At 39.3% G+C, this 27235-nt stretch overlaps 1 protein-coding gene across 2 annotated transcripts in view; it reads left to right on the top strand.

Moving 5' to 3' along the window:
* LOC122650237 (probable serine/threonine-protein kinase SIS8) overlaps positions 1 to 27235 on the top strand; it is an 86942-nt gene that overhangs the window by 30388 nt on the left and 29319 nt on the right. For both annotated transcript variants that reach the window (XR_006331400.1, XM_043843586.1), the window contains exons 2-6: positions 5208 to 5645; positions 11840 to 11943; positions 12518 to 13887; positions 13994 to 14034; positions 17828 to 17896. Coding sequence is in view for 1 of the 2 variants with exons in the window: in XM_043843586.1 (XP_043699521.1) it covers positions 5208 to 5645; positions 11840 to 11943; positions 12518 to 13887; positions 13994 to 14034; positions 17828 to 17896 (2022 nt within the window). In the remaining variant the exon portion in view is untranslated. The remainder of the gene's footprint in view (positions 1 to 5207; positions 5646 to 11839; positions 11944 to 12517; positions 13888 to 13993; positions 14035 to 17827; positions 17897 to 27235) is intronic.

The following is a 27235-nucleotide window of genomic DNA, read 5'->3' as shown; positions in this document are numbered from 1 at the left end:
CTCAGTTCTAAAGTGGCCAGGCTTTCTGCAGTCATAGCAAATAATATCTTTCTTAGAAGGAAAAGTTGTCTTTGGATAGATTCTTACATTTGTTTGCTTGTCTCTTGTTGAAATATTTTCCTCCTTTCTTTTGGAGGAATTTTTGAAATTTCTTAGTAATAAGAGACTTTTCTTTTTCTGAGAGGTTGATATCCTCTTCTTCATTGCTCTCTTCATCAGATGGACTTGTTGTCTTGAGAGCAATGGTTTTCTTCTTCGGTTCTTTTATTTTCGACCATTTTTCGTCTTCATTCAATTCAACTTCGTGAGTGAGTAAGGATCCAAGCAATTCATCCAAGCTCACCTTGTCAAGATCCTTTGCTTTCTTTATGGCCGTTACCTTCGGTCTCCACTTGGGGGGAAGTGACCTGAGAATTTTTCTGACATTTTCGGATTTGGTATATGTTTTACCTAAGCCCTTCAACTTGTTGGTGATGTTAGTAAAGCGCAAAAACATATTGGAAATATTCTCATTTTCTAACATCTTAAACAATTCATGCTCATGCATAAGCTTATCACTTTTAGATTCTTTTACTTGTGATGTTCCTTTATATGATACCACAAGTGTATCCCAAATCTCTTTTGCCGTTTCACACATGGCAATTTTGTTGAATTCGGAATCACTTAAAGCATATTGTAGGAAGGTGATAGCCTTAAAGTTATATTGAATTTTCTCCTTTTCAGCAGGAGTTAATTCGGAGGTTTCCTTAGGAATACTCACATCTTCCATAATTTTAGTGAAGGAGTATGGTCCACGTTCGATTACATTCCATATCTCAAGATTATGAGCACAGGTAAAGTTCCTGAATCTAATCTTCCAATATGGAAAATTATCTCCATTGAACAGAGGAGGTCTAGAGACATTCAGTCCCTCAAGTGGATTGTTGTAATGTGATCCCATAGATCTTAAGTCTCAAATTAAATGAGCTCCCGCTCTCATACCAAATGTGGGATAACCTAGAGGGGGTGAATAGGTTACCATTAGTGAAATGTTGTCCTTTTAAAATTTTCTTTGAATTAAAACAAGATAGAGAGAGAAATTACGCAAATAGTGGACACATAGAATTTATAGTGGTTCGGCTAAATTAGCTTACGTCTACTCCTCTCAACCTTGAGAGAATTTCATTAGTTACTTCCTTTCAGTACAGTAGGTGGGAAGAACATATTTACAATCTTTTTCCATGGGATAAGAGGATCCAAATCTTTTAAGGATAAGAGAATCCTTGCAATACCTAAGTACAGTCTAGGCATGGTACTAAATCTCGTTTCGTTTCGGTGTTTCGGTCTGACCGAAATTTTCGAGATACCAAAATTTCGTCGAAATCTCGGTCGAAATATGGTATTTTTCTCTGGGTGTAAAATGACAAAAATGTCCAAGATTTCCGAAATTTTTGAAACGAGATGACCGAAATTACCGAAACGAGATGACCGAAATTTCATCGAAATTTCAAATTTTCGAAATATTCGAAATATTGCATTTTTTCATTTCGGACTTGCGTTTCGTTTCGGACAGGTCGAGATACTCGAAATATTCGATATCTCGACCGAAATTTCGCGAGTTTTAGTACTATGAGTCTAGGCTAATGCAAACAATGCTTTATAAACTTAAAAACATAAACTAAAACAAGAGTGAATAAAGGTAAAGATTACCTAGGCAAGGAGTGTGATGTGTACTCCTTGCAAATGTCAAAATGATACAAGAATGAATGTTTGTAATGATGACCTTCTTCAAGACTATTCTTTAGAGTGTAAGCATATGAAGGTCTTTAAAGTTTTAAAGTCAACCTTGGAAGGACAAGAAGACTTCAATAAATGAGAGCTTGAATTGACTTTTCACCTTTCACAAAAGTGTTTATTTGGACTGTAATGGATAGGTGAAAAGGTCTGACATGTTCTCTATTTATAGGCTCATTAATGGCCTTTAGAACATGTGCAAAAAGTGCTCTGACGGATCTATTTTTTACCAATCCGGTCGACTTGAAGATTGATCCGGTCGACCGGATCATGACCGGATCATAGCCGTTGGAAAAACTAGCTGTTTGAAGGCATAAGTGTCATCCGGTTGATGTCCGGTTGACCGGAGCATCGTCCCACCTGATCCGGTTGACCGGATCATCTATGGGAACGTACCCATGAGGCTCTTGTGAAGCCCGGTCGATGCACACCCTGAGATCCGGTCGACCGGATGCTCAGACCGGATCCCAGTCAAGGCATGATTTAGACAGTATGCCTAAGGGGATTGGTCCGGGGTTTTTTCCAACTGACTCCAACATGTTTAAAGGTCAAGGAGAGTTCAAGTTTAACCTCCTAAGGTCTCTAAATGATGCAGATGCTTTATCATTTATTAAATGTAAATGTAATTACAAATATGCAGTGAGTGTATCTAAGTATGTGCACACGAGCATCTTGATCTTGATTAAAGTCTTGGTTTCTATCTTCGAGTGATGTTCTTCAATCTTCAAAAGATCTTCCAAGATCTTCTTTTCTTGAAAAGCTTAGCATGCCTTTGATATCTTGATCTCCATGGCTTTGTCCTGAACATCTCGACTTCGTACTATATATCTTCTACTCCTTTGGCTTTATTAGCCCTGTTGACATATAGACATATACAGGACCATGTCTACATGTTTGTTATCATCAAAACTTTTATGGAGGTTGGGTTAGAATTCCCCAACACTAACTTTACTCCTCGAAACTGACCGTCGGAAGTCCCTAGCCTCCTGTGGTGTTTATATATCATCAGGCATATAGACGGGGTCATCACTGTCATCATCATCAGAGTCATCATCATCATGGTATTGTCCTTGTCTTCCCATTGAACTCCTCGCTGCCTTCTCAAGTTGTTCGCTTATCCTCTGCTTGTCAGCCTTCCTCTTCATCTTTCCCCGCAAACTGTCACCAACTTCCCTAGCAACTTGCACATGGACCATATGACAACCTACAACATCTTTAGATCCTCTAGTCAGATGTTGTTTAAGTCTACTGGACCCACCTCCCAAAAACTGCATGTCACAATAGTTACATTGGGATTTTCTCTTATCCCCATCAATTGGAGTGCCATGTAATCATACAATGTCACCCCTAGGCTGCCTGGCTGGCCTCTGCTCTCTCTGCTCCCTCTCCTCCCTCTGTTGACTACTTTCCCCTACCTTTTGCTTTCCTTTCGCACATTGTCTTTCACGATCAGCCACAATAATGCTTGTTTACTGCAATGTAAGTAAAACAAATAATTGAAAACTTAATGTAGAAGCACTTCAATTGAGACTTTGAGAATACTAAAACAATTGTATAGCTATTTAATATTTTCCCTTAACCCTTATATTTTTCTCATAATTAAAAATAATTTTTTATAAATAATTTTCATACAACTATTGACCTAACACAACAAACCGAAATGGTTAAACATAATATATATCTAATGCACTTAAAAAACATGTAGAAATTACTTTCATATTTTTTCATGATTTTTCAAACAAAAAACTCATATTTTTCCTTATTTATTTATTTTTTGTTTTTTTGGAATTTTTAAATATTTTTCTTAATTTCCAAAAATAAAATTAGTTATTTATGGGCAGAAAAATATTTTCGACATCGTGAAGCCGTAGATTGGCCATTGGTGTCTAACACATATTTAATTGATCCCCATCCAATTTATATTACCTCTAATTTATAACTATTTTTGTTGTAGGAAAATCAATTTTTCAAATAAGAAAATTTTAAAAATAAAATACATATGAAAATTTTTTTTTGACATCGTGAGGTTGTAGATCAGCCTCCGGTGTCTAACATATATTAATATCATCACTATCCAACATGTATTGAACATACTATTTTCAAAAAAATTAGTTTTAGTGAAAAAAGAAGTACCTTACATAGTGAAAAATCCTTGGAGGATGAGCTTGGATGAGGCTCCGACGTGTTTCCGGCGACAATCTATTGAAAATGAAGAACAATGCTTGGATCCAAGTTGGAAGAGTGGAAGAAAGCCAAAAACTGCAGCAAATAGAGGTCTCTGCAGGTCTTGGTCGTAATTTCGACCGAGACTTGCAAGATTCTATATTTAAACCCAGAGTCACTTGACTCTTTAAGTGAATGTAACCTATTTCGGCGACATACTGAAATATCCCGAAATTTCGTCAAAATCTGTACTTTTTCCAATTCGTTATCCCATTTCGTGTCGGTACTCTCGAAATATCCGAAATTTACAGATATATCGGCGAAATTTCTTGAAATCTTGAACCATGCTTTTATCTCATGCTAGAGTTAAATACAATATTATAATTGGCTTCTGTTGGAATCCTCCGTTGAGGATTTAGAAATTTCTTTGTATTCCTGTGAAAGAAATCATAGCTGTTTTTGTTTTTCTAATAAAAAACGTGATAATTTTGTTGAATATGTATTGGGCATTATACAAACTGTCAGATGTATGTTGTATGTAGGATATGCACACGCATAAGCAAATTAAACAAACATATATCTATAGTTAAAAAAGAAATCCTACTATCTCCATTTCAGGCCCATAACATGGACATAATCCTGTCGCCCAAGTATTCCAGCTCTATTTCCTCCGGCACCTTAGTTGCAGTAGCCCATTCATTAAGTAATTCTGTTCCCCACAGCCTCCGAACTTTATATCCTCTAACTGCTTAGTTCCAGATCCTTTACATTATCCTTGAGCGCAACCCCCAAAATTATATCCTCTAGCTGCTTAGTTCCAGATCCTGTACATTATCTTTGAGCTCAACCCTTTCAATAACATTTAGTATTCTCTTTTCTTTCAAAAATCCTGCTGCTGCAGTCTGTTTGTTTGCCCCCGCAGACCACAAAAGGGAACAGATTCCAGAAGAGACCACCAGCCTCGAAGTGATCCCAAATAAGTCTGTTTCATTGTACTATGCCTGAGTGTGCTGTACATATTCGTTTCTCACTTTACTTTTATTTGCTATGATTTATTGATAAGAGAAATAGATGTCAGACATCTGTTCTCCACTTTCATTAGGCATTTGCATTGTTGTATGACATGGTGTTACTGCTTTTGTTTCTCACATTTCTGACATCACTTTCTTATTTAGCCTGTAACTTGGGTTGTATGCTACAGCCAACTGTTTCTTTTGAATTTTGTTCCTTTCCAACGTATCTGATGTAGGAGGTTTGTCTGTGAGTTATAGAATTACAATGCTCTTAACTACGATGACAAGATCCTGGATGGTTTCTATGACCTATATGGCATTGTGGCTGAGTCTACTTCAGAGAAGATGCCTTCCCTTGTTGATTTGCAAGGAGCACCAGTGTCAGATAGTATCAGCTGGGAAGCAGTTCTAGTGAATAGGGCAGCTGATTCGGATCTATTAAAGCTTGAACAGAAGGCTCTAATGATGGCTCTTGAGTCAAGGCCGGGATCTTTTGGTTCTGTAGGTACTGATATGGTACAACAGCTTGCTGATTTAGTTGCTAACTACATGGGTGGACCAGTTGGGGATCCGGAGAGCATGTTGAAAGCGTGGAGGAATCTTAGTAACCGTTTAAGAGCAACTATTGGGAGCATGGTGCTGCCTCTTGGTTCTTTGACTGTTGGTTGTGCTCGCCATCGTGCCTTATTGTTCAAGGTAGTGGCTCCTCCTAAGTATTGAAGCTGCTGATATGTGTAAACACTAAAACCTGTTAATCCTGCAAAAAGCAAAGCTTTGATTATCATGTTACCTGTATCCATTTAACTTTATTTGACGTTTCTTTTTGGCATCTCTTTCTCTCTCCTTTTTTTCTTTAAAGAAAATCATTTCATGTATATTTCTATCAAAATAACTTGATTGTATCTTGGTTACTAATGCCATCTTGTGTCATCATTTAGTAGCCTTATTGCTTTTCATTTCCTTGTTTTGCTCCATATACCTTTATTGTCCAGTCAATTGTATGCTATAATTTTACTACTTTTTATGACAATCATATATTTTTGTAAATTACATGATATGAACATCAGGTTTGGCACACTAGCATATTTATTTATTGTCGAGTAAATTGCAAAGCATGTCCTTCACATTTGCCATAATAGTATTCACCAGCCCCCATTTCCCCGAATAGTCTGCGAAATAACCTATATTTTTTTGGATACGACCATTCTGCCCTCAGCTAGGAGCTAAAGTTCTCTCCTGTGAACCTGGGAATGGGACATGAGTCTGCTCAATTGTCCCTCCTCCCCGGATTATTAATCTTTTATTCATAGAAGAAAAATACAACCTGTTAAGAGTACATGTATCATTCTCACGCATCCATTCCTCATTAGGCTTTAATATCAGCAGGTTCTTTGGAATCAGCGGAAGGAGGATCAGATTGAAGGTACTTCAGCTTCCCCGTTGCATTAATATAAACCTTGACTGCCTGAGCCCATAACAGATAATTTTCAACTCAATTGAGTTGTATCGTGGTAATCTGGACATTGACATTGTCCGTGGTAGACTTAGGATCAGTCATCATGCACAATAGAAAAATCAGCAATCTTAGAAATCGATTCTGATAGGAGAAAATCAGAAAATAGCTGATTTCAAATGCCAAGTTCTGGAGGTGTCTGATTGACACCAACTCAAGGTGGAAGGACCTGTTATAAACTAATAGAGGAATAAAACCCCACAAAATCAGGGGAATATGCCGGATGAATCCCAATTAATTTAAGAATCAACAGTTCTAATTATCACCAGAAAACAGAGTACCACTGGAACATAATCCAGTCTGCAATTCACGGAAAAGAGAAGCCCAAATTGGCTTCAAACTGGGATCGAGAGACCCTTTATAGGGGGTAAGCAAAACCCCAAAAACTCAATATGATCTGCTGAACAGAGAAGGATTAATTAAAGAAATAATTTGCCTGAAAATCTACCCTAAAACAGGGTACCGTATGGAGTATATGTGAGCAGCAATTATATAGGATCAGCCATAGCTGTCAAGGCGTCGCCTAGGTGTCCAGGCGGATTTCTAGGCGCCCAGGCGGCTGCCGCCTTATTGTAGGGCGCCTTGCATTGGTTTAACTGGTATCGAACCAGGTTCTGACACTTATTTATGCCAAATATCATCCAAGTAAATATTTACATTTACTTAAAATATTATTCATAAATAAGCAAATACCCCCCCATTTGAATCCAATAAAAATAGTTAAAAAAAATAAAATTCCAAAAGGATAAAAAAGTCAACCCCCCAGTTCAAGAACAAAAACTGGATTTTTGACGGTAGGTGAAATTTTCAACTTTCTAATGTTGGGGTTTTTCTCAAATCTAAAAAATCCATAAGTCTTAATATGGTAAAACATTGCTAAAAATCAAAAGTGTGGTAAAATATTCATTTATTTTGATATTTAAAAAAATATTTTCATCCAGAGCAATTTTGAGAGCATTTGCGCACACCAAATGGGGTTTCACCGGAACATGACTCCTTCAATATAAATCAGATTTAAGCAATCTTGGATTTGTTGGAAAGCTGGTTTTAAGCTCTACCTATTACAAAAAGTCTCATGTAAAAATAAAATCATTTGATCAATCAAATTTCTTAGAGACCAAGAACATTTCTCTAAATCAAGAGCAGGTTAATTACTTATTGATAACATCATATTTTCTAAGAACAGTGTAAACCAAATGTGAGACTAGGTATACCTGAAAATGACCAATTCCAAGAACATACAAACCAAATGTGTGTTTTGATTGTTTCACACATACAACTGATATATTAAAAATATAATATTGGAATGCGATTTAGGCTGCCTAGGCACTGCCTAAGAGCCTAAGCGCTTAGGGAGGACCTCGAACGACTTGGATCGCCTAGCGACTTGACAACTATGGGATCAGCAAGGTTGATCTGCTTCAAATTAATGTTGAGTGGCTTTCCAATAAGGGAGGATAAAACCTGAAAACTTTATGATGATCTGCTGGGAAGATAAAAAATAATTGAGGATCTTATAATTCTTCAAAACCTGAAATCCAGAACTGCTGCAAGTCTGAATATGGAGATAACTGCATCCAATCGACTGCTCACTCCATGTAAACCAATAAAAGGATAGTAGAGACCCTAGTTTATCATTGTATCGTCATCAACTAGGGTCTGTAAAATAAATTAAGCAGCATAGGTTGCTGCAACCATAGTTGTCACGGCGTCATGGCAATCCAAGTCGGTGGAAGGGTGTCACGTCGATATATCAACATGTCGCCCGCCATGGCAACGGAAGGGTGTCACGTCGATATATCGACATGTCGCCCGCCATGGCGTTGCCATGGCGAGCATGTCGACCATGTTTAATTTTTTATTTTCTCTATTTTTAATGTCATTTAGTATGCTATAATATATGTCCTATGACATAAAAAATCAACATGAAAGTGTACTACACTACTACTAATATACTATGCCACTATGGTTTAATTCATGAAAGTGTAACTAATATCCATTAGTGTATATGAAAGTATGAAAAATTGAAAATATAGATTAACCTATCAAATAATTGAAAGCAAGCCTGCAACTGCAAGGCAAGAAGAAGCAAAAAGAAAAAAAAACAGAGTAGAGGTCTGCTGTAAGCAAGCCTGCAACTGCAAGGCAAGAAGAAGAAAAAAGAAAAAAAACCAGAGTACTATGGCTGTAACTGGAATAAATCCCTCCCCCCCCCCCTCTGTCTCTCGACTATCTCCCTGTACAAGTAGTTGCGAAGAAGAAAAAAAAAAAAACCGAGAGGCTCTCCTCTGTCTCTCGAGTCTCGACTATCTCCCTGAGTCCCTGTTCACAGGACTGAACAAAGAGGTTGCGAAGAAGAAAAAAAAAAGAGAAAAAAAAAATAAAATGAGAGGCCCCCCTCTGTCTCTCGACTATCTCCCACTGTACAAGTAGTTGCGAAGAAGAAAAGAGAAAAAAAAAACAAAAAAAACCAAGAGGACTACTAAGTACTAACTGAAATAAATCCCCCCCCCCCTTCTATCTCTCAACTCTCTCCCTGTCTCTGTGTGTAACTGCGTATGTGTGGCTGTGCAAGACAAGAAAGAAAAAAAAAAAACAAAAAAAAACGATACTACTACTACTGGCTGTAATCACTCATCATTACCGGAGGCTGGGAGGAGAAGAACTGAAGAAGAAGAAGTTAAGATTAGAAGAAGAAGAGGACTGCTGGGAGGAGAAGAACTGAACTCAAAAATCGAGTTGCAGAGGACTGAGAGGAGGAAGAAGAACCAAATTAAACAAAAATACAAATTACAAAATAATAAAAACTTACAGGAATGGAGTCCTGGAGGTTGCCGGAGATGTTCGCAACTTCGAAGGAGTGAAGAACTGCTGCCGAGAGTTGCAGGAAGCTTGCCGGAATCTCGTCTCATGAACTCTTCCTCACTTCCTCCGTCTCGACTCTCTCCTCTCAACCTCAAAGTCTCGAACTGTTTAGCCTTTTGCGATTTCTATTTCCCCCCAAGTATTAGGGTAATATGTTTATTGTTTTTAAACTTTATGATAAATTGATAATGTGTATTGCAGGTGTATACTTTTAAGTTACACCTCCAATAGACATTAATAAAAAGCATCTAAGCTATGAAATGGTTTAAAAGAAAAAAAAATTAAATCTAACTTTTATATGTACAAATATCGACCGATATGCCAACATATTGTGGTATGGCGTCCATGGCGACGCCATTGCAGACATATCGAATGATATATTCACATCCACCATGGCGTAACTCGATATGCCACCTCTCCCAGCGCCAGGACGCCATGGCGCCGCCATGACAACTATGGCTGCAACCTTCAACCAAGAACTTGGAGATCTGTAAAACCAGATTTGTGTGTTAACGCAGGCTATCAAAGGTGCTCTGATACCATGTAATGATATTAGGATCTTAAAGAAGCAGAACCGAGAGAGAAAACTGCCCTAGTGATACAACAATGACGACAACAACAACCAAGGGCCTCAACAAAAAGCCCTAAATGACTATACACCCATAAAAGGACTCAGAGGAATCATAAATTCATAGTTATCCTCGAAGCCCACCCCATTAGCAAAATCTAGTTTTCAACTGAAACTGGAAATGCATTTGAGAAATAAGAAGTCGAGTGGGCTTGATGTAATGACTATAGCTCCATGCTTTTTCCTTCAGATTCTCCACCCAAAGAATAACATTCACTGAATTTTCTTCTGTAATCCTAGAAGTGAAAACCTATCTGATCATCATCTCAATCTCAGTTTTAAAATCCAACTCTGCTCTAATAGAGTCCTCTTCTCCTATTGGACCAAGAAAAGCTCCAACAATTGAACTGTCCCATCTTCGGATAATGCTGCCAATACCCAAAGGCTGCCAAAGCATTACTGGTCCAATACCTATATCTCTTCCTTGAAAAGATTTAGAGACCTCAGTCTCTATATAGCTGATCAACCTTGATATTTTTAAACATATCGTCCATGTTTTCCCAGCTTGATAACCAGCATTTAATCTCATCAAATACCATGCCGATACTGCAAATTGAATCTGTTCAATTGTTAATGATTGCTTGGATCTGAGGTTACGCTGGAAAAAAGAAAGAAATCCTTCATCCTTCTCCTTTTCCCACTCAATTCACCATTGAGTTCATGATTCCAGCAAATTCATCCATTTTCAGGCTAGACATTCATGTTCCGGTCACAGCATTTATATTCAGGCCCTGAAAAGCTCCAAACCCATCTTTCCCTTCTCAAAGCATAACTTGAATACCTCCCACCCCCATTCTAATTCTTCTAATTCAATCTGTAAGGAAGGTTTTAATCAATGCCTGAAACAGTGTAAATGTCGAGATCAAGAGACTGGTTAGAGAAAGCAACGGGAGGAGCAATTGGGGCTTCTCAGCCCTAATTCAGACTCTGAGGAGGATTTGACCCCTAAACATCATGAGATTGCTCCATGAGAATTCCCTCCTCTCCCCAAGGAGAATATTGCCTAAACCAAATTATCCCCATAATATCCTTGGAAGTTACCAAATCGAGGTTGAACACCATAAGCAAATGGTGCCAGATACTTGATGCAAAAGGACAACAAAAGGCAGAAGCTCGAATGGCTCCCCATTTGCCTTAAACATGAAACAAACATGAGGAAGTAGATTCATTCAGTAGTGTGTTGCTTGTGTAAAAAATTTGGGAAGAATCTCGCAAACAAGTTGCTTTCAAAGGCACATGGGTTACCCAAATAGCTTTGTGCGAATAGTATGGTCTTCACGTCAGTGTAGGCAAATGAACCCAAATTTTTTTTGGGGAACAGAAAACCCTAATGGAGTCTGGGATTCATACTTTCCTATCCTGATGCTTCATTGAACATAAACCCCCTGATATGTTAATATAAATCATCATGGATGGTATTGGCTGCTTTTGGATTTCCTAGGTATCGTAGGCATCGCCTTAACCCAGGAATTTGTTTAACCCTCAACTGGTGAACCCAGTACTAGGGCCTATAAAATCAAAACCTGAGTTTTCCCTGGAAGAGGATCTTGAGAGGGGGGGGGGGGGAAGGGGAATTAATCAACTGAAGCCTGTTTTTGGGTAGCAAGGTTTTATTTCAACTGCAGAACTCAGCCTGGTGTCATTCACCATCCAGTAATTTTCATATTTCCTATATCTATTGATGGTTTTATTAAATCAAACCGCTTTGCTTTATCATCTTTCTTACCTTGATATGTAAATGATGGCTCTCTTAATATTTATTTTAATTGGCTATTGACATTTGGACTAATTTCTGTTTAGCATTACTACACTTTCCATTATGAAAGGCGTTCTTATTGTTTAAGGAGTCATAATGCCTATGTAATGCTTATTAATGGGATGCAGGTTTTGGCAGATAGTGTAGGCATTCCGTGCCGATTAGTGAAAGGGCAGCAGTATACGGGCTCCGATAATGTGGCGATGAACATTGTAAAGGTTGGGGATGGAAGGTAATTCTATCCTTCCAGGTATTTTGCAGTAGAGGTGGAGGATGGATGATAACTTTTCTGCTTTCAAGTATTTTCCTGGTCCAAAGTTTCCTCCTTCTCATGTGATTAAACTGCTTTAGTTCTTTATCTGCTTGTGGTGCAGTCATGATTCATAATTGATCCTAATTTTTGCGCTTTACTACCATCTCGTTGTGGAGGTGTCTTAGCTTCTCTACCATTTTTCACCTTTTGATTTTTAATGCTTAACCATGATAAGATGTCAATTTGCTTACTTCTGTGGACTAACGGACTAAGTGACTAAAATAATGTCTTTTAAAGATTATATTTGACACTTGTCATTTAAGGTGAATCTTTTGCTAACGGAGATGATATTAGCTCAAAATATGTTCTGTTTCTCTCTGGAATATTTATGGTTTTTTTTTTCTTTCTTCTGAAACTTGGCTTCAAATAGACTTGTAGCAGGAATGGAAAAAAAAACATAATTTTCTTTTCTCTTTTTGTTATTTTGATTACTAAATTTAGACTTCTGAAACAGTTGGGTGTTCAATATGCTGATTGTTAACACGCATGGCAGGGAATACATTGTTGATCTGATGGCTGACCCTGGCACACTTATCCCATCTGATGCAGCAGGACCACAAATAGGATATGATGAACCTTTCTATGCAGTCAATCCCTTACTTAGAGATGTTGACCAATCCATGGTTGAATCCTCTAGCAGTGAGTTAACAAGTGCTGTTGGAGGATACTTGGATTTTGAGCCTTTGGACAGGAGATCCAGGTCCAGGGGTCTTGCCAGTAGAGAAAAGGACTCTATTGAAAAAGACAATTCAGGTGAGCTAATAGACATAAAGAATCCAGGAGTGGGATCTTCACAAGAACCTCCACCAGAGCCAATGAAGGGTGAGATCTTATCCAAGTTAACATCCAATGATTCCAGGGATCCCTCCAAGGTTGAGAAGGTGCTTGCTTCCGGGAGGCCTAGCCATCCTTTTATGCATGCAAGATCTCCTTCATGGACTGAAGGTGTCAGTTCCCCTGCTGCACATAGAATGAAAGTGAAGGATGTTTCACAGTACATGATTGATGCTGCCAAAGAGAACCCACAATTAGCTCAGAAGCTTCATGATGTGTTGCTGGAAAGTGGTGTTGTTGCACCTCCCAATTTGTTCACTGAAATTTATTCTGAGCGGGAAGATAACTCAGTTGTTGAAGCAAAGAAACAGAGAGAAGATAAGGATGAAAAGAAAAAGCGGAGGAATGGAACCCGGCATGAGGCTCATGCTGATCGTGGTCCACGCCAGTTTTTGCCGCCTCTTCCTTACCATGGTGTGCAGTCAAAAGCAAGTCCTTCAGGCGTTCATGTGGGGGGTTTGGATGTTAACCAACCTCTGAATTCAGGCGAAGCATCAGGACTACCTTATTCATCAGGGTCTGAAGTATCTGCTGCTTTAGCTCCCGACACTTCCCAAGTGAAATTTGTGCCTTTTGCTGCGGCTGCTGCTGCTGCAACAGCAGCTGTTGTTGCATCTTCAATTGTAGTTTCTGCGGCCATGTCAAGCAATGACTCAAATACCGTAGTTCCTGCTACTGCTGCAGCCACTGCCACTGCCACTGCCACTGCTGCGGTTGTAGTTGCAACAACAGCAGCTGTCAATAAGCAATATGAGCAATCGGAGTCTTGGGTCCTGTTGCCTGGTAGTGCTTCATGTTTCAACCAACTGGGTGGTGTGCGGAGTGATGGTGATGCAGATCATGCAGGGTATGCACCACGAGGAAGTGGTGACCGGGAGCATGATGCTCTTGCTGCTCATGCAGAAGGTGAGAGAAAATCAGACAGATCAGCAGGTAATGATAGTTCAAAATCTAACAGCACACTTGATGATGTCGCTGAGTTGGAAATCCCATGGGAGGAAATCATCTTGGGTGAGCGTATTGGACTTGGTAATAACTTATGCTTATTGTTCTGTCAATTTTACAAACTAACTTCTACAGAATCTCATTCGCTTCATTATCCATTCATTTCATTTGTGTAACCTTTGTGCTTCAGGGTCATATGGAGAGGTATACCGTGGAGACTGGCATGGAACTGTGAGTTTCTTGTTAGTAGAGACTGAAACTTCACCTTGTCTGCTATCTGTATTATTGGCAGAATGATTTTCTTCTAAATGGAAATTCCCTAAACATGTGAAGATTTTCCAAGAGCTCTTCTTTATATTGGACAGCTCTTGAGCTCAGTTTTTTTATTTATTGTAGTGTACTTATTCAGTTGTTCGATGAGTTGGTGTTTCATTAATGTTTTCTATCGCAAGTCAAATTGTGTGGCTCTCTCATCCTCATCCCTCGGACATGCTTACTCTCGGTTAAGGAGTTTTGGAGGGCCTATTCATAACATGACCTTATGTTTGAAGGTCTTGGTTTCACCATTCCAATAAGGCTTTGGTCTATGTCTTACCTCATTGGGGGGAGGGGGGTATGGCCTCAGTTTGGTTGAGTTGGGTTCACAACATGGTTCTAAATCTAGGTCGAAACCAGCATTTCGACTGAGATATCTCGGTTTCGTAAGAAACCGAGACGAGATGAGGGTGGAGTTTAAAAAGTAAAGGTTTCGATGGGTTTCGACATGTTTCGACCGAGATATCTCGGTTTCGGGCAAAACTGGTCGAAACTTGGTTGGACCAAATGACAGCCTATATAAATCACTTAACTCGATCGAAACTTGCCATTTCTCGCAAGTTTCGAATCCTAACTCCTCTGATTGCTGGTTTCGACACTGGGAGACCTAGTTTGGCTCAAAACTCTTGATTTCTTCGCATTGCTTCGCCGTTTGGTGCATCTACAAGCTACATTAAGTTGATTAATCCAGTTTTTGAACCTTCAAGCTCCAAGGTAATAGTGTTTTCTACCCAACAATCAAATTTTTTTGTACAACACATATGAATACATGGTAGAATTTATTGAAATTTATATATGTTAGCAACAATGACCCAATCTACGCGTTAAGAGATTAGAGGACTTGGTGTTTGTGCACTATAATATGAGATTGAGAGAGGCGCACATACGACTCGGCATGGAACATGATACAAGCCCAATTGAGCTGGTAGAAATATTCCAAGTGGATGAAGATGATGAGAATCCCCTTTATGAGTGGGTCAGTGATCGAGGTGAGCCTTTATTAGATGAGGATGGGGGTCGACCCAGCAACCATATTGCTTCACAGATGGGTGCTAATGTTGATGATTATATGACAACAGAGGGCAGAGTTCATTCACAGACCCCACATCCATTTGAGCTACACCCTGGTAGTAGTGGAGCTGATGATGATGACTGGTCCCATTCCTTTGATGCCACTCAACCACCTACCCAGACTCAGGGCCATGGTGGTGGTGGTGATGATGATGATGATGATGATCATGATCATGGTGGTGATGGTGGTGGTGGTATGAGGACTGGTGGGTATTATGATGATAAAATCTCATATTAGATTCCTTATGCAATGAGGAGGATCAGATGTTTTAGCAGCAAGAGGCAGAGGCAGAGGCAGAGGCAGAGCCATATCCACAGAGATTCACAGGGGAGAGTCAGTTTACTCATGCAACACAAGATGAGAATCATAGTGCACGTACCTATAGTTGACGTCCTTGCAACATGGACTTGGACCTACTAATGAGGCATCTGGGATGGATATATCTAGCTTGTTTGGAACTATGGAAGCCATGAGTTTGGGGGAGACTAAAGGATCTGGGTATTAACGCGCACCATCCTTCATAGCAGAGACCCCTAGTCCAGCACAACATCATGATAGTGGCTTCGAGAGCATTGGATCAGCATCATATGCTGGCTATGGACTGTATGGTGGATATGCTGGTGGACCATCTTTCAAGAGCACCGGTTCATTGGATTATAATTGGAAATGGGAGTGATCATGATACATCTTGATGAGGACATCACTCAAGGATTTATGTAGCCATATGTAACTTCATTATGGATAAATGACCAGCATTATGTGTAGTCTTTTTATTATTCTGTTGTATTTTTATTTGGGGAAAGAATTGTTGTGTACTAATGTTGTAAGGGAGTTATTGCTGGAGAAGTAGTTATTAGGGAGTAGTTGTTGCTGGAAAAGTAGTTATTAGGCTGGCTTGCTTCCTTTTTTTTTTTTTTTTTTCCCTTTTTTCTTTTTGGGGTTTAAAAAGACTATTTTGGAGATGGAAGATAAGCAAGCCAGCAAGGAAGGAATGAAAGCATGAGTGATCTTATGCAATTCAAGATGGTGTGAAGCCAAGATGCTCTTCTTCTTCTATACCTACAACAAACTATTCTTATTTGATTATCATATTTCTCCCAACCCCCATTCATTTCTTAAGTGCATTCCATTTGTTCTTTTAAATACAGCAGCCCATAAACCCCTATAAATCCTACTTGTTTGGCTGGAATAGGACTGATTCTGATGAAAGATGTGGTTTCCCAAACCTGTCCTATATCACATCTGCTGCTGCATATAGATATGGGGATGGTTCAGGTGCTGGGTCATCCTTTGTCGACAGTATCTTCGGGTATCCATCCCAGCCATGTGTGTCGGTTCTAACTTCTTACAATCTCGGTGAGCCCTTCTCTAGATTGAGGTATCTTAAACAAGTTGATGATGGGCTTTATAGATTGGCAGTTATGGACTATCAGAAAAATTGGGCTCAAAGCATGTCATGGGATACATATATGGTACATTTATAGGAATGGCTCCGAAATATTCAGTGGTACGCAGCTCGTGGATTGGAGCCACCAAGAAACTCCGCTTGGAATTGAGAGAGTGTTGAGCACATTAATGTTTTATTTGGCTAACATGAATTAGTTAGTGTTAGTGTTCTTGTACTTTAACTGTATGTGAATTAAGTATTTATAATATGTTCTTGTACCTGATCCTTCAGCGTACACTAGTTAACTTGGGTCAAAAATCACAAGTGTCATTTTCAGGTTTTTGTGTGTGTGTGTGTGTGTGTGGAAATAGTTCATGCATTGTGTCTAGAATGTAAAACATAGGCTTATACAAAAAATCAGATAAAAAAAAACATTTCTGGGCCATAAAACAACCAACTCGAGTTGGCTGGAAAAAATCACAGGTTTCTACCATATTTCGGTTTCTGGCTGGTCAAAACCCGAGTTTTAGAACCTTGGTTCACAGTGAAAGACTTGAAGTAACATGTGCTTAATTTTTCTAAGCAATAAGCATTGGGTTGACTTTGATAAGGGGCTGTTGCTTAGTGCTCAAGCTTCCAGTGTGAGGTTGTGGACTCAAGTCTTAGAGCAGCCATTTTGTGCAAAAATGCTGAAGGTTTGGACTGTCTCCAGTCAACACCTCCCAGGACCCTGTGAAAGCAGCAGGGCAAGTGCCAGGTTGCAACCCTTAACTGGGTGTGTTCCTTGACCAGTTGACTTATAATATGGGAATGAAAAGGAGAACAATTTTGGATTTGTTCTATTTTCTCATAAGTCAAATGTTCTACAAGGCTACAACTTCTGACTAATTCTTATGGTAATCATTTGAGTCAGTCCTGTTGGAAGATTTCTAAATAAATTTAGCTTATTCTATTTTCTATTCTCATCATATTATAGGCCTTAACTTATATAGAAGGATGATTTTCTTATGTGTAAACTTCAAAGACTATGGATAATCTAACAAATCTAATACTCGAAACACTTCCCTATGTTAGCAAGAATGTATGGTAATTACTCAGTTGTATGAGAATTTCATTTGCATGCTCTGTCAATTTTGCTTCTCACTCGTTATGTTCTAAATTTTCGAGTGTAAAATTCCGCCAATGTCTGTTTCGCACTCTTTTCCTGTTCTGGTTCTTTTGACCTAACCATGGTTCTTGAATTTCCTTAGGAAGTTGCTGTGAAGAAGTTCTTAGACCAGGATATTTCTGGTGATGCGCTTCAAGAATTCAGAAGTGAGGTATCTCTCTCTCTTTTGGGCTTTTAATTGGGGATTCCTTCCTTCATAAGTGAATCTGAAAGAATTGTCATTAGATCGTAGACTTAGGTTTGTCAGTTGAACCAGCTGAGGTAGTTGAATCTTTTAAATGAGGTGATTTTTCTGTCAAAACTGGAATACGGGGTTGACTCAGCCCATTCCCCTTGGTGCGTGGGGATCAACTGGTCCACTTGTCTAGGCCAACCTGGGTCTTATGAATCTTATGGTAGTGATTATTCTTTCTGCGAAAACTACAGATGAAATCTCAGAAAACAGTACTGACATGAAAATATTCATACTAGAAACATTTATTTCTATAATGGGAATTGGAAATTTAGAGCATGGCACCTTTTCCAATGGGTCCTTGCACATCAAAGCCATGTTTAGCCTTGTATTTCTTGTTTCTGCTCATCAACCATGGTGCTGTATTAACCAATGTAATCCCCACATGGCTCCAAGATAAAAAATTCTGGTCATGTTGCATGACTACATAACATACTTGCAGTTGAGCTCATAGGCCTTTTCAAGTTGAGACCTGAGCCAAAGTAGATTAAAATTTCATGATTTCACTATAGTGTCTACAAATATTGATGAAAACACAGACATGTTTTGTCCCCATGTTACAGCGCACAGAATCTTTATCCATTCTTATGACCTTAGGATTCCCCCCATTTTTGAACTCAGTCCAGCAATTTGCTTGATAAAATTTGTTGCTTTCTCCCCCCTCCCCTCCCCCCTACCCCATGATAAGTACTTAATGCAGGGGCAAGATCAGATGTGTTTGATGTGGTTTTATCTCAAGATCAACGTCTTGGATTTGAATTTGTTAATTGGGGGTAATATAATACCATGGGCCCAAACATTAGGATACTTGTTAAATTAGAAGTGGATTAGTTTTTTAATTGTTTATGGGGCCATGTATAGTGGAGGTATTATTTTATTTTTGTTAGTAGTTTACTTAGATCAGGATTATCCAATTTGTGGGGCCCATTTGAAGACGTTAAATGGCTGCAGTTATAGGTTTCCTGAATTTCAGGAAACTTATTGGCTCAACTTGCGTGGGACCCATTAGGACCTTATTTTCAGCAACCTTGTGTGTGGAGACTTTGGTCCCCTTAAAACAGATCATGGGATTAGTTTTACAGCCTTATCTCTTTATTTATTTATTATTATTGAAGTGTCATTTATTTTGCTTTTAGTCATTAAGTTAATGTAGAACTTCTCTTTTTTAGCCGGCTGGAACAGGGAGTTAGTGTTAGCTTGGGTTGTTTTTCTTTATTATTTAATTGTGGTTGTGTCTATTTAAGAGTCCATGTTAAAAAAAAGAGCAACCCAGTGCACGAGGCTCCCACTACTGCAAAGTCTGGGAGGGGCACTACGCAGCCTTACCCCCGCTTCGTGGAGATGCTGTTCACATGTTTTGAATGCGTAAGAGTCCATGTTTGCGTTATTTAATTATATAAATACATATAAAGGCTAAGAGTCTCCCTATGAATTGATGAATGGAATTAGTTGAGATCAGTACCTGCACATGAAGGAAAGAAAAAAAAAGAGAAGTAGAAGATCGAAGAAGAGAGAAAGAGAAAGAGAAGAGAGAGTGGAGAGACAACACTCCACGATTAGAGAGAATTGAAATTCTCTCCAATCGTGGGTGGGAGGCAATATTATATTAATAATAGAAGGTCCAAATTTTAAGTAAGGGCAGGAGATATAACTTATGTGTAAGTTGCACATGAGGACAAAATTACAAACTTAATAGTGAAAAATACCCTTGCCGACACTAATGTCTCTTAGCACTCCTCCTCAAGCTGGAGCATAGATATCACCCATGCCCAGCTTGCGACACCTTTGGAGAAATACATTTTGATACAAGGCCTTGAGAAATAAGTCTCCAAGTTGATCACTAGGACTAACAAACAGAGTAAAAACAATTTCTTCATCACTGCATCCTGGACAAAATGATAGTCCACTTCAACATTTTTGGTTCTCTCATGGAAGACTGGATTATTAGCAATATAAATGGCTGCTTGATTATCACAGAACACTTCCATAGGCTTACTAACCAGAAACCCAAGTTCTTGAACAAAGGATTTAAGCCACATTAATTCAGTTGCATTATGAGCCATGAACCTATATTCAGCTGCAGCACTAGATTGAGTTACTGTAGTTATGTAACAAGATTGCCTCCAACGTACAGTAACTTGTAATAGACCTCTAATCACTATCAACACCAGCCCAATCCGCATCAGAATAACCAACAATATTGGTGTGTCCGTGATTGTGATAAATAAGTCCTTTTCCTGGAGCACCCTTGAGATACCTCAGGACGCGACATGCTGCCTCCCAATAAACCTGCCTAGGCTTCTCCATTAACTGAATAATCATACCAACAACAAAGATATATCAGGTCGGGTAACAATAAGATATATGAGTTTGCCAACTAACCTCCGATACTGATGTTTGTTTTCAAACTCCTTGTCATCAGAAGCTTCAAGTTTTATATGTGGAACCATAGGAGTATCTTCAAGCTTACAGCCTAACATCCCCATCTCGCTCAGAAGATCAAGCACATACTTCCTCTGAGACAAATTAAGACCTTTCCTGCTGCAAATGACCTCAATACCAAGAAAATATATAAGAACTCCCAAATCTTTCATCTGGAAGTACTGTTGTAACTTGTAATAAGACTTGACGTGTTCGATTCCAGACAAGTCAATTACTAGAGACAATAATATCATCAATATAAAAATATCAGTAGAAACTGATGCTGGATTTAAAACTATATTAATTAGAAATAGAAACAACAGAAATTAGTAACAGAGACAACTACTTAATCCCGTATAGAACTTAAATCCCTAATATTTGGGGTTATAGAATTAACCCATTACAATAGAAAACTCAAATTAAGCCTATTAATCAATTCTTGGTCTAGTTTGATGACTTGGTTTGCTGGCCTTCTTGTTCTTTTGATCTACATCAACTCTCCCTGTCTTGGAAAAACTCGTGCATGAGTTTGGTAGTGATGCCAAATTAGACCTGCACGATCATTCTTCAGTGGGAAGTAGAATTTAACAACCGTCAACTCCATTTGCCATCCCTCCATGTCTCTGATATCAAAATTAATGGGATCCTAACTCAGTCAAAGGTGGAGGTTAAGATTCCAAATTGAAACCAGAATCGCAGGGCTATGTTGAACCAGAATTAAGAGGTTTTCTATATCTCACAGCAAGTCACCCTAATGAGGACAGAGGTCAGGTCGAGTGTCCTATTTAGGGTGGTGAAAGAACCCTCAAAACCTCGTCAGGATCCAACTTGGAGTTAAGGCACTTATATGAAAATAAAAAGTTCCCAAAAAACAGATTTAGAAAGCAGTTAAAATTAGCAATAGATCTCAGAAACTAAACAAATAGAAACTGATGCTGGATTTGAAATCATGTTAATCAGAAAACAGAAAGTAGTAACAGAAACAACAACCAGAATAGCAACTGTAGAAGGATGACTTAATACTTTAGAATCCCAGAAACAGTATATACACAGCACTGCAGAATCAGTAGATGATATCAAGAAGATCTCAGTGCCTGTGAACAACCAGAGTTAATGGACAGGTCTGAAACAGGAAACTGAGATCAGACCTGATTAAAAAGCTTCCAATGGAAATTCGCCTTTGTGACTAAATAAACAAGCAGATTCAGAGAGGAAACTGATCTTACAAACCATAGGATAGAGGAATCAGGATGCTAACCTTTGTTCATTGAGAAGAAGAAAAGAAGAAAATAGAAAGATATGTTAGGCCTCTCACCTAACTGTGGAGAAGGAATCTTACCAACTCCAGCCTGGGCATACCGCCAAGGTTTCCCCTATTGCATCCCACAGTTGACCAGTTTTGAATCCCACAAAACCGTGCCCCGTTTCTCACAGAAATCACAAGCTCAAGTCTAAATTATTTCTCAAATCATTGGTAGTGGGTATGATCCCCTACTCTTTATTTACAACTTCATGGAAATAAGCAAAATAGGAAACCCTTTGTATGGCAGGGAGAATCCTTTCCAACTTAAATTTCTCTTCGAAATAGAAGCTATTCTAGAACATTACAAAATAGAATCTTACTTAATCCTGTATAGAACTTAAATCACTAATATTTGGGTTTATAGAATTGGTGATGTAGGACAAAACATGAAGAAAAAGAAGCCAAAACACTGTTCACGTGAATAGTGTCACATTCCCATATTGCCTTGGTGGGAATGCTACTAGAAGATCCTGTGGGGCCCAAGACCAGATCGTGTTAATACTTTTTTAGAAGAATCAATTTTGTCTATGCGTGGGGATTTAGGAGTTAGTTTAGTTTCTATTTTAATAGTTATTTGGTTTCTCTTTTCTATTTTAGTAACTTAGTCAAGTAGGCTTTCTATTTCAGTTAGTTTCTTATTCAGTTTAATACTTGTAAAGCAAGTCTCAGCCATATAAGAGATTGCTATTTTATTTCCTTCTATTTTTGACTCATCCCCTTGAGTCTATTTATATGTAACAGCCCATAGAGGCTCCCCACGATTTAGTGAATGATTGAGTATTGCTTTAAGCAAATTTCTTATCCCATTGTGAGGATGAAAGGCAGAGGGCCTGGCTGGTGGGAGCTGAAACCCATGAATGGCTGAGATAGCCTGGCTGGTGAGAACTGAATCTCCTTTCTCCCTTCTCTCTTCTTATTCCACTCGATCTCCTTGACCTGCTGCCATTGCTGTAAGCATAGAACTAAAACTCGAAACTCGGCCAGGTTTCGACCCTGGGAAAAACCGAGTTGACTCGAGATCTCGCGAGATCTTGGTCGAGTTGGTGCATTTTTTTTCAACTTGAAGGCTGGTTTCGGTGGGTTTTAGACCTAGTTTGGGTCTGAAACTTGGTACTCAGCCTATTTTAGGCCAGTTAAACACAGTGGAACTATCAGATTTTGCAAAAACAAATTCCAAATAGGAGATCACTTAGTGAGAAACCAGGATAGACACTTATTACATATACCAGAAACCAGGATAGACACTTAGACACTTTTATGCCTAATATCAGTTAAGTAAATGTTTTTGTATTTGTATTTCATTTAGTTAAGATATTATTCATAAATAAGCAAATACTCCCCTATTTAAATCCAATAAAAATAGTTAAAAAATCAAATTCCAAAAGAAAAAAAAAGTCAACCCCCCAGTTCATAAACAAAAACTTGATTTTCGGCGGTAGGTGCAATTTTCAATTTTTTATTGCTGGGGTTTTTCTAAAATATAATGTTAACAAAACAGTTTTTGGGGAATAATGCTTGAATGATCTTAGATAGACCCCAAGCCTTTATTTATAATAAAGAGTCAAAGTTACATGGACAAAATTGTCCCTAACATAGCTGACATGGTTGTCCATAAGATAGAACATAGTAAAAAGTTTAGAATACCCCCCACAATATTCTGGCCCATACAATTCAACACTCCCCCTCAAGTTGATGCATATATGTCATGCATGCCCAACTTGACTAAAATAGGATGAAACACTTTGCCACTTAGTCCCTTAGTGAACACATCGGCTAACTGATCAGCAAACTTCACAAATGGAACACAGATGAGTCCGGCTTCGAGCTTCTCCTTGATGAAATGTCGGTCAACCTCCACATGCTTAATACGATCATGTTGGACAGGATTATGAGCGATGCTAATGGCTGCTTTATTATTATAATATAGCATCATGGGAAGGTGGACAACAATACCAATATCCTGCAACAATCCTCTAAGCCACAAAAGTTCACAGATTCCTTGTGCCATGGCACGAAATTCAACTTCAGCATTGGACCTTACCACAACATTCTGCTTCTTGCTACGCCATGTGACAAGGTTGTCACCCCCAAAATAACAATAGCCCGAAATGGATTTTCTGTCAATAGAGCCAGCCCAATCAGCATCAGTATAAGTTTCAACTTTTAGATGACTACTGAGAGATAAAAGTATCCCTTTTCCTGGAGCAGACTTCAAGTATCGCAAGATGCGAAGAATTGCATCCATGTGAGAGGAATAAGGATCATGCATAAGCTGGCTTACCCAAACTCACGGCAATGGCTATCTGGTCCTGTATGAGAGAGATAGATCAACTTGCCCACTAATCGCTGATAACAACCTTTGTCAACAGGTCCACCTTCTTTCTCCCTAAGTCTAGTAGTAGCTTCTATGGGAGTATCTGAAGGATGACACCTAACATTCCAGTCTCAGACAATAGATCTAGGATATATTTTCTTTAAGAAAGAAAGATGCCCTTTGAAGATCGAGAAACCTCTATCCCTAGAAAATATTTTAGAGTTCCCAGATCTTTTATTTCAAACTCACCGCCAAGGAAGAGCTTCAATTTGTTGATCTCATCACCATCATTGTCGGGCACTACAATATCATCAACGTAGAGTATAAGGATAGTTACCTTATCACCAACTCGTTTGATGAGCAAGGTATGATCAGCATTGCTTTGCTTGTATCCCACTAGCCTTATGAAATCTTCCGAACCAAGCTCTAGGTGACTGCTTCAATCCATAGAGAGCATGCTTCAGTTTACACACCTTGCCCCTGGTAGTATCACCTGAAAAACATGGAGGAATGTCCATATATACCTCTTCCTCTAGTTCTCCATGGAGGAAGGCATTCTTCACATCCAACTGCTAAAGATCCCATCCAAGGTTCACAGCACAAGATACCCTTACAGTGTTGAGTTTTGCTACTGGTGCGAAGGTCTCCTGGTAGTCAGCTCCATATATCTAAGTAAAACCCTTTGCAACCAAATGTGCCTTGTACCGATCCACTGTTCCATCTGCTTTCTGTTTGACTACAAACACCCATTTATATCCCACTGGTTTTTTCCCTGGAGGAAGAGCCACAAGATCCCACGTATTATTTTTTTTCAATGCTCTCATTTCTTCCAACATTACTGCCTTCCACTTTCCATCTGTAGATGATTCTTGCCAATTTAGGAATGGAAACAGAAGAAAGAGAAGTTACAAAGGCATGAAAAGAAGGAGAAAGAGAACTATAAGAAACGAAACGAGATATGGGATGCAGAGTGCAAGTCCTAGTACCTTTGCGATGAGCAATAGGTAGGTTGGAGGAAGAAGGCTTACCAGGAGAAGAAGGATCTGGATCTTGAGTCGGCACCTGGATAGGTATTGGTGCTACAGTGGATTGAAGCTGCCCTTTGCTGGAACATCTCTTTTTATAGGTGATAATGTTGGAGTCGTCAATTCTCTTATGAAATTTACTAATGGTTCTTTGTACTGGAGTCAACTCCCCCTGAATAGGAACATCACCACTACTTGTTTCCATGGTCTCCCCCTGTAAAGGATTCTCTTCGGGTGAAGGGGCAGCAGTCAAAGGAGGCTGGGCAGCAGCCATAGAAGGCTGGACAGCAACCATAGGAGGCTGGGTAGTAGCCATAGAAGACTGGATAACAGCCGTAGGAGGCTGGACAGCAGCCATAGAAGGCTGGACAACAGGCATAGGAGGTAAAAGAAGGGGAACCTCAAGAGAAGGAACCACATCTTCACCAGAACTCTCCCCCTGAAGAGGTGGTGAAGAACAATAGGAAAGGGTTTCATGAAAAATGGCATCCATACTGACCATAGTACGACGGGAAGGAGGATGATAACATTTATAACCTTTTTGGGTTGGGGAATAACCTATAAAAATGCATCTTAACTCACGGGGTTCAAATTTGCCATGAGATTTTGTATCTCTAGCATAACATACACAGCCAAACACTTTGGGTGGAATCACAAAGGAAGAATTCCCAAGTCAAACATCAGTAGGACTATGGGAATCGAGTACTCGGGAAGGCAATCGATTAATGAGATAAGTTGCAATTAGGACAGCATCACCCCAATATTGGGATGGAACATGTCGAGCAAACATCAATGCTTTGGCCACTTCCAATAAGTGGCGGTTCTTCCTTTCAGCCACACCATTTTGGGCCGGGGTATCGACACAACTAGTCTGGTGAATAATCCCATTATCAGCAAAGTATTTTTGAAATTGGGATTCCTTATACTCGGTTCCATTGTCACTTCTCAAAATTTTGAGAGTAGTCTTGAACTGAGTTTGGATAATTTTATGAAAATGCTGAAAACATGAAAAAACCTGACTTTTTGTGTGCATAAGATACCCATGTGTTTCTAGAATGACACTCGATAAAGGAAACAAACCAATGATGACTAGAATGAGAAGGTTTATGACTAGGCCCCCAAACATCGGAATGCACCAATGAAAACAAGAAGAACTCCTTTTATTTGATAAAGAATAAGTAGAACGTGTCTGTTTGGCCAGAACAAAAGCCTCACAAAAAAAATTCATACTTATTACATTTGGTGACCAAAGCAGGAAATAAATGCGCTAAAATTCCTAATGGAGGGTGACCTAATCTAGAGTGCCATTGGTAAAGTTCAGAAGAGACCAAAGAGTTTTGGTGTAGCGGAGAAGGTAATGGTGGTCGAGAGAGATGGCCATTATCGAACAGGTACAATCCACCATGCACTTTACCCAATCCAATCATCTTCCTAGATGCTAGATCCGGAAAAACACAATGGGAAGGAAAAAAAGTTACTTTGCAATGGGAGGAAGTGCAATTGATGATTCCTTTTCTGGATATAGAAGAAAGGGAACCATCAGCCACTTTAACCTTGTCTTTCCGAGAAGCGGGAGAATATCGATGAAATAGGCTAGAGGAACTAGTCATGCAATCTGTAGCTCCAGAATCTATGATTCAAGGATGGGAAGCTACAGAAGCACAATGACCACCAGATGGAATACTTGACTGGGCAAAGTTTGAACCTGAAGAAGCAGAGAAATTGGTAGTAGCAGCGGATGTGGTAGAGGCAGCAGTAGCGGAAGTCCTTAGCATACGTAGGAATGCTTGTAGATCATCCTGGGATAGACTAATGTCTGTAGCCGGGGCTGTAGTAACAGATTCAAAGTGGTTTGCTTTGTTTTTTGGCTTCTTCTTGGCAGCCCGTTTAGCTTCAAAGTCAGCTGGTTTCCTATGAGGTTTCCAACATTTGTCCTTGGTGTGGTAAGGTTTGTGACAATGCTTACAAGTAACAGTGCTTGGAGTAGAACTACCAAGAGAGATATTTCCAACGGGTGCAGTTGGAGCCGGGGCAGCAGTCTGTAGGGCTGATCTTTCAATAATAGGAGGGTGTAACATAGCAGCCCGTCGGTTTTCTTCAGAGGAGACCAAGGCATAGGACTGTTCAAGTGTGGGAAAAGGAGAATGGCCCAACACTTGAACACAAATCTGGTCATACTTAACATCCAACCCGGC

This window comes from Telopea speciosissima, chromosome 2, assembly GCF_018873765.1.
Source record: "Telopea speciosissima isolate NSW1024214 ecotype Mountain lineage chromosome 2, Tspe_v1, whole genome shotgun sequence".
Classification (NCBI taxonomy): Eukaryota; Viridiplantae; Streptophyta; class Magnoliopsida; order Proteales; family Proteaceae; genus Telopea; species Telopea speciosissima.
Note: the sequence above shows the minus strand (reverse complement) of the source record. Positions and strands in the feature narration are given on the sequence as shown.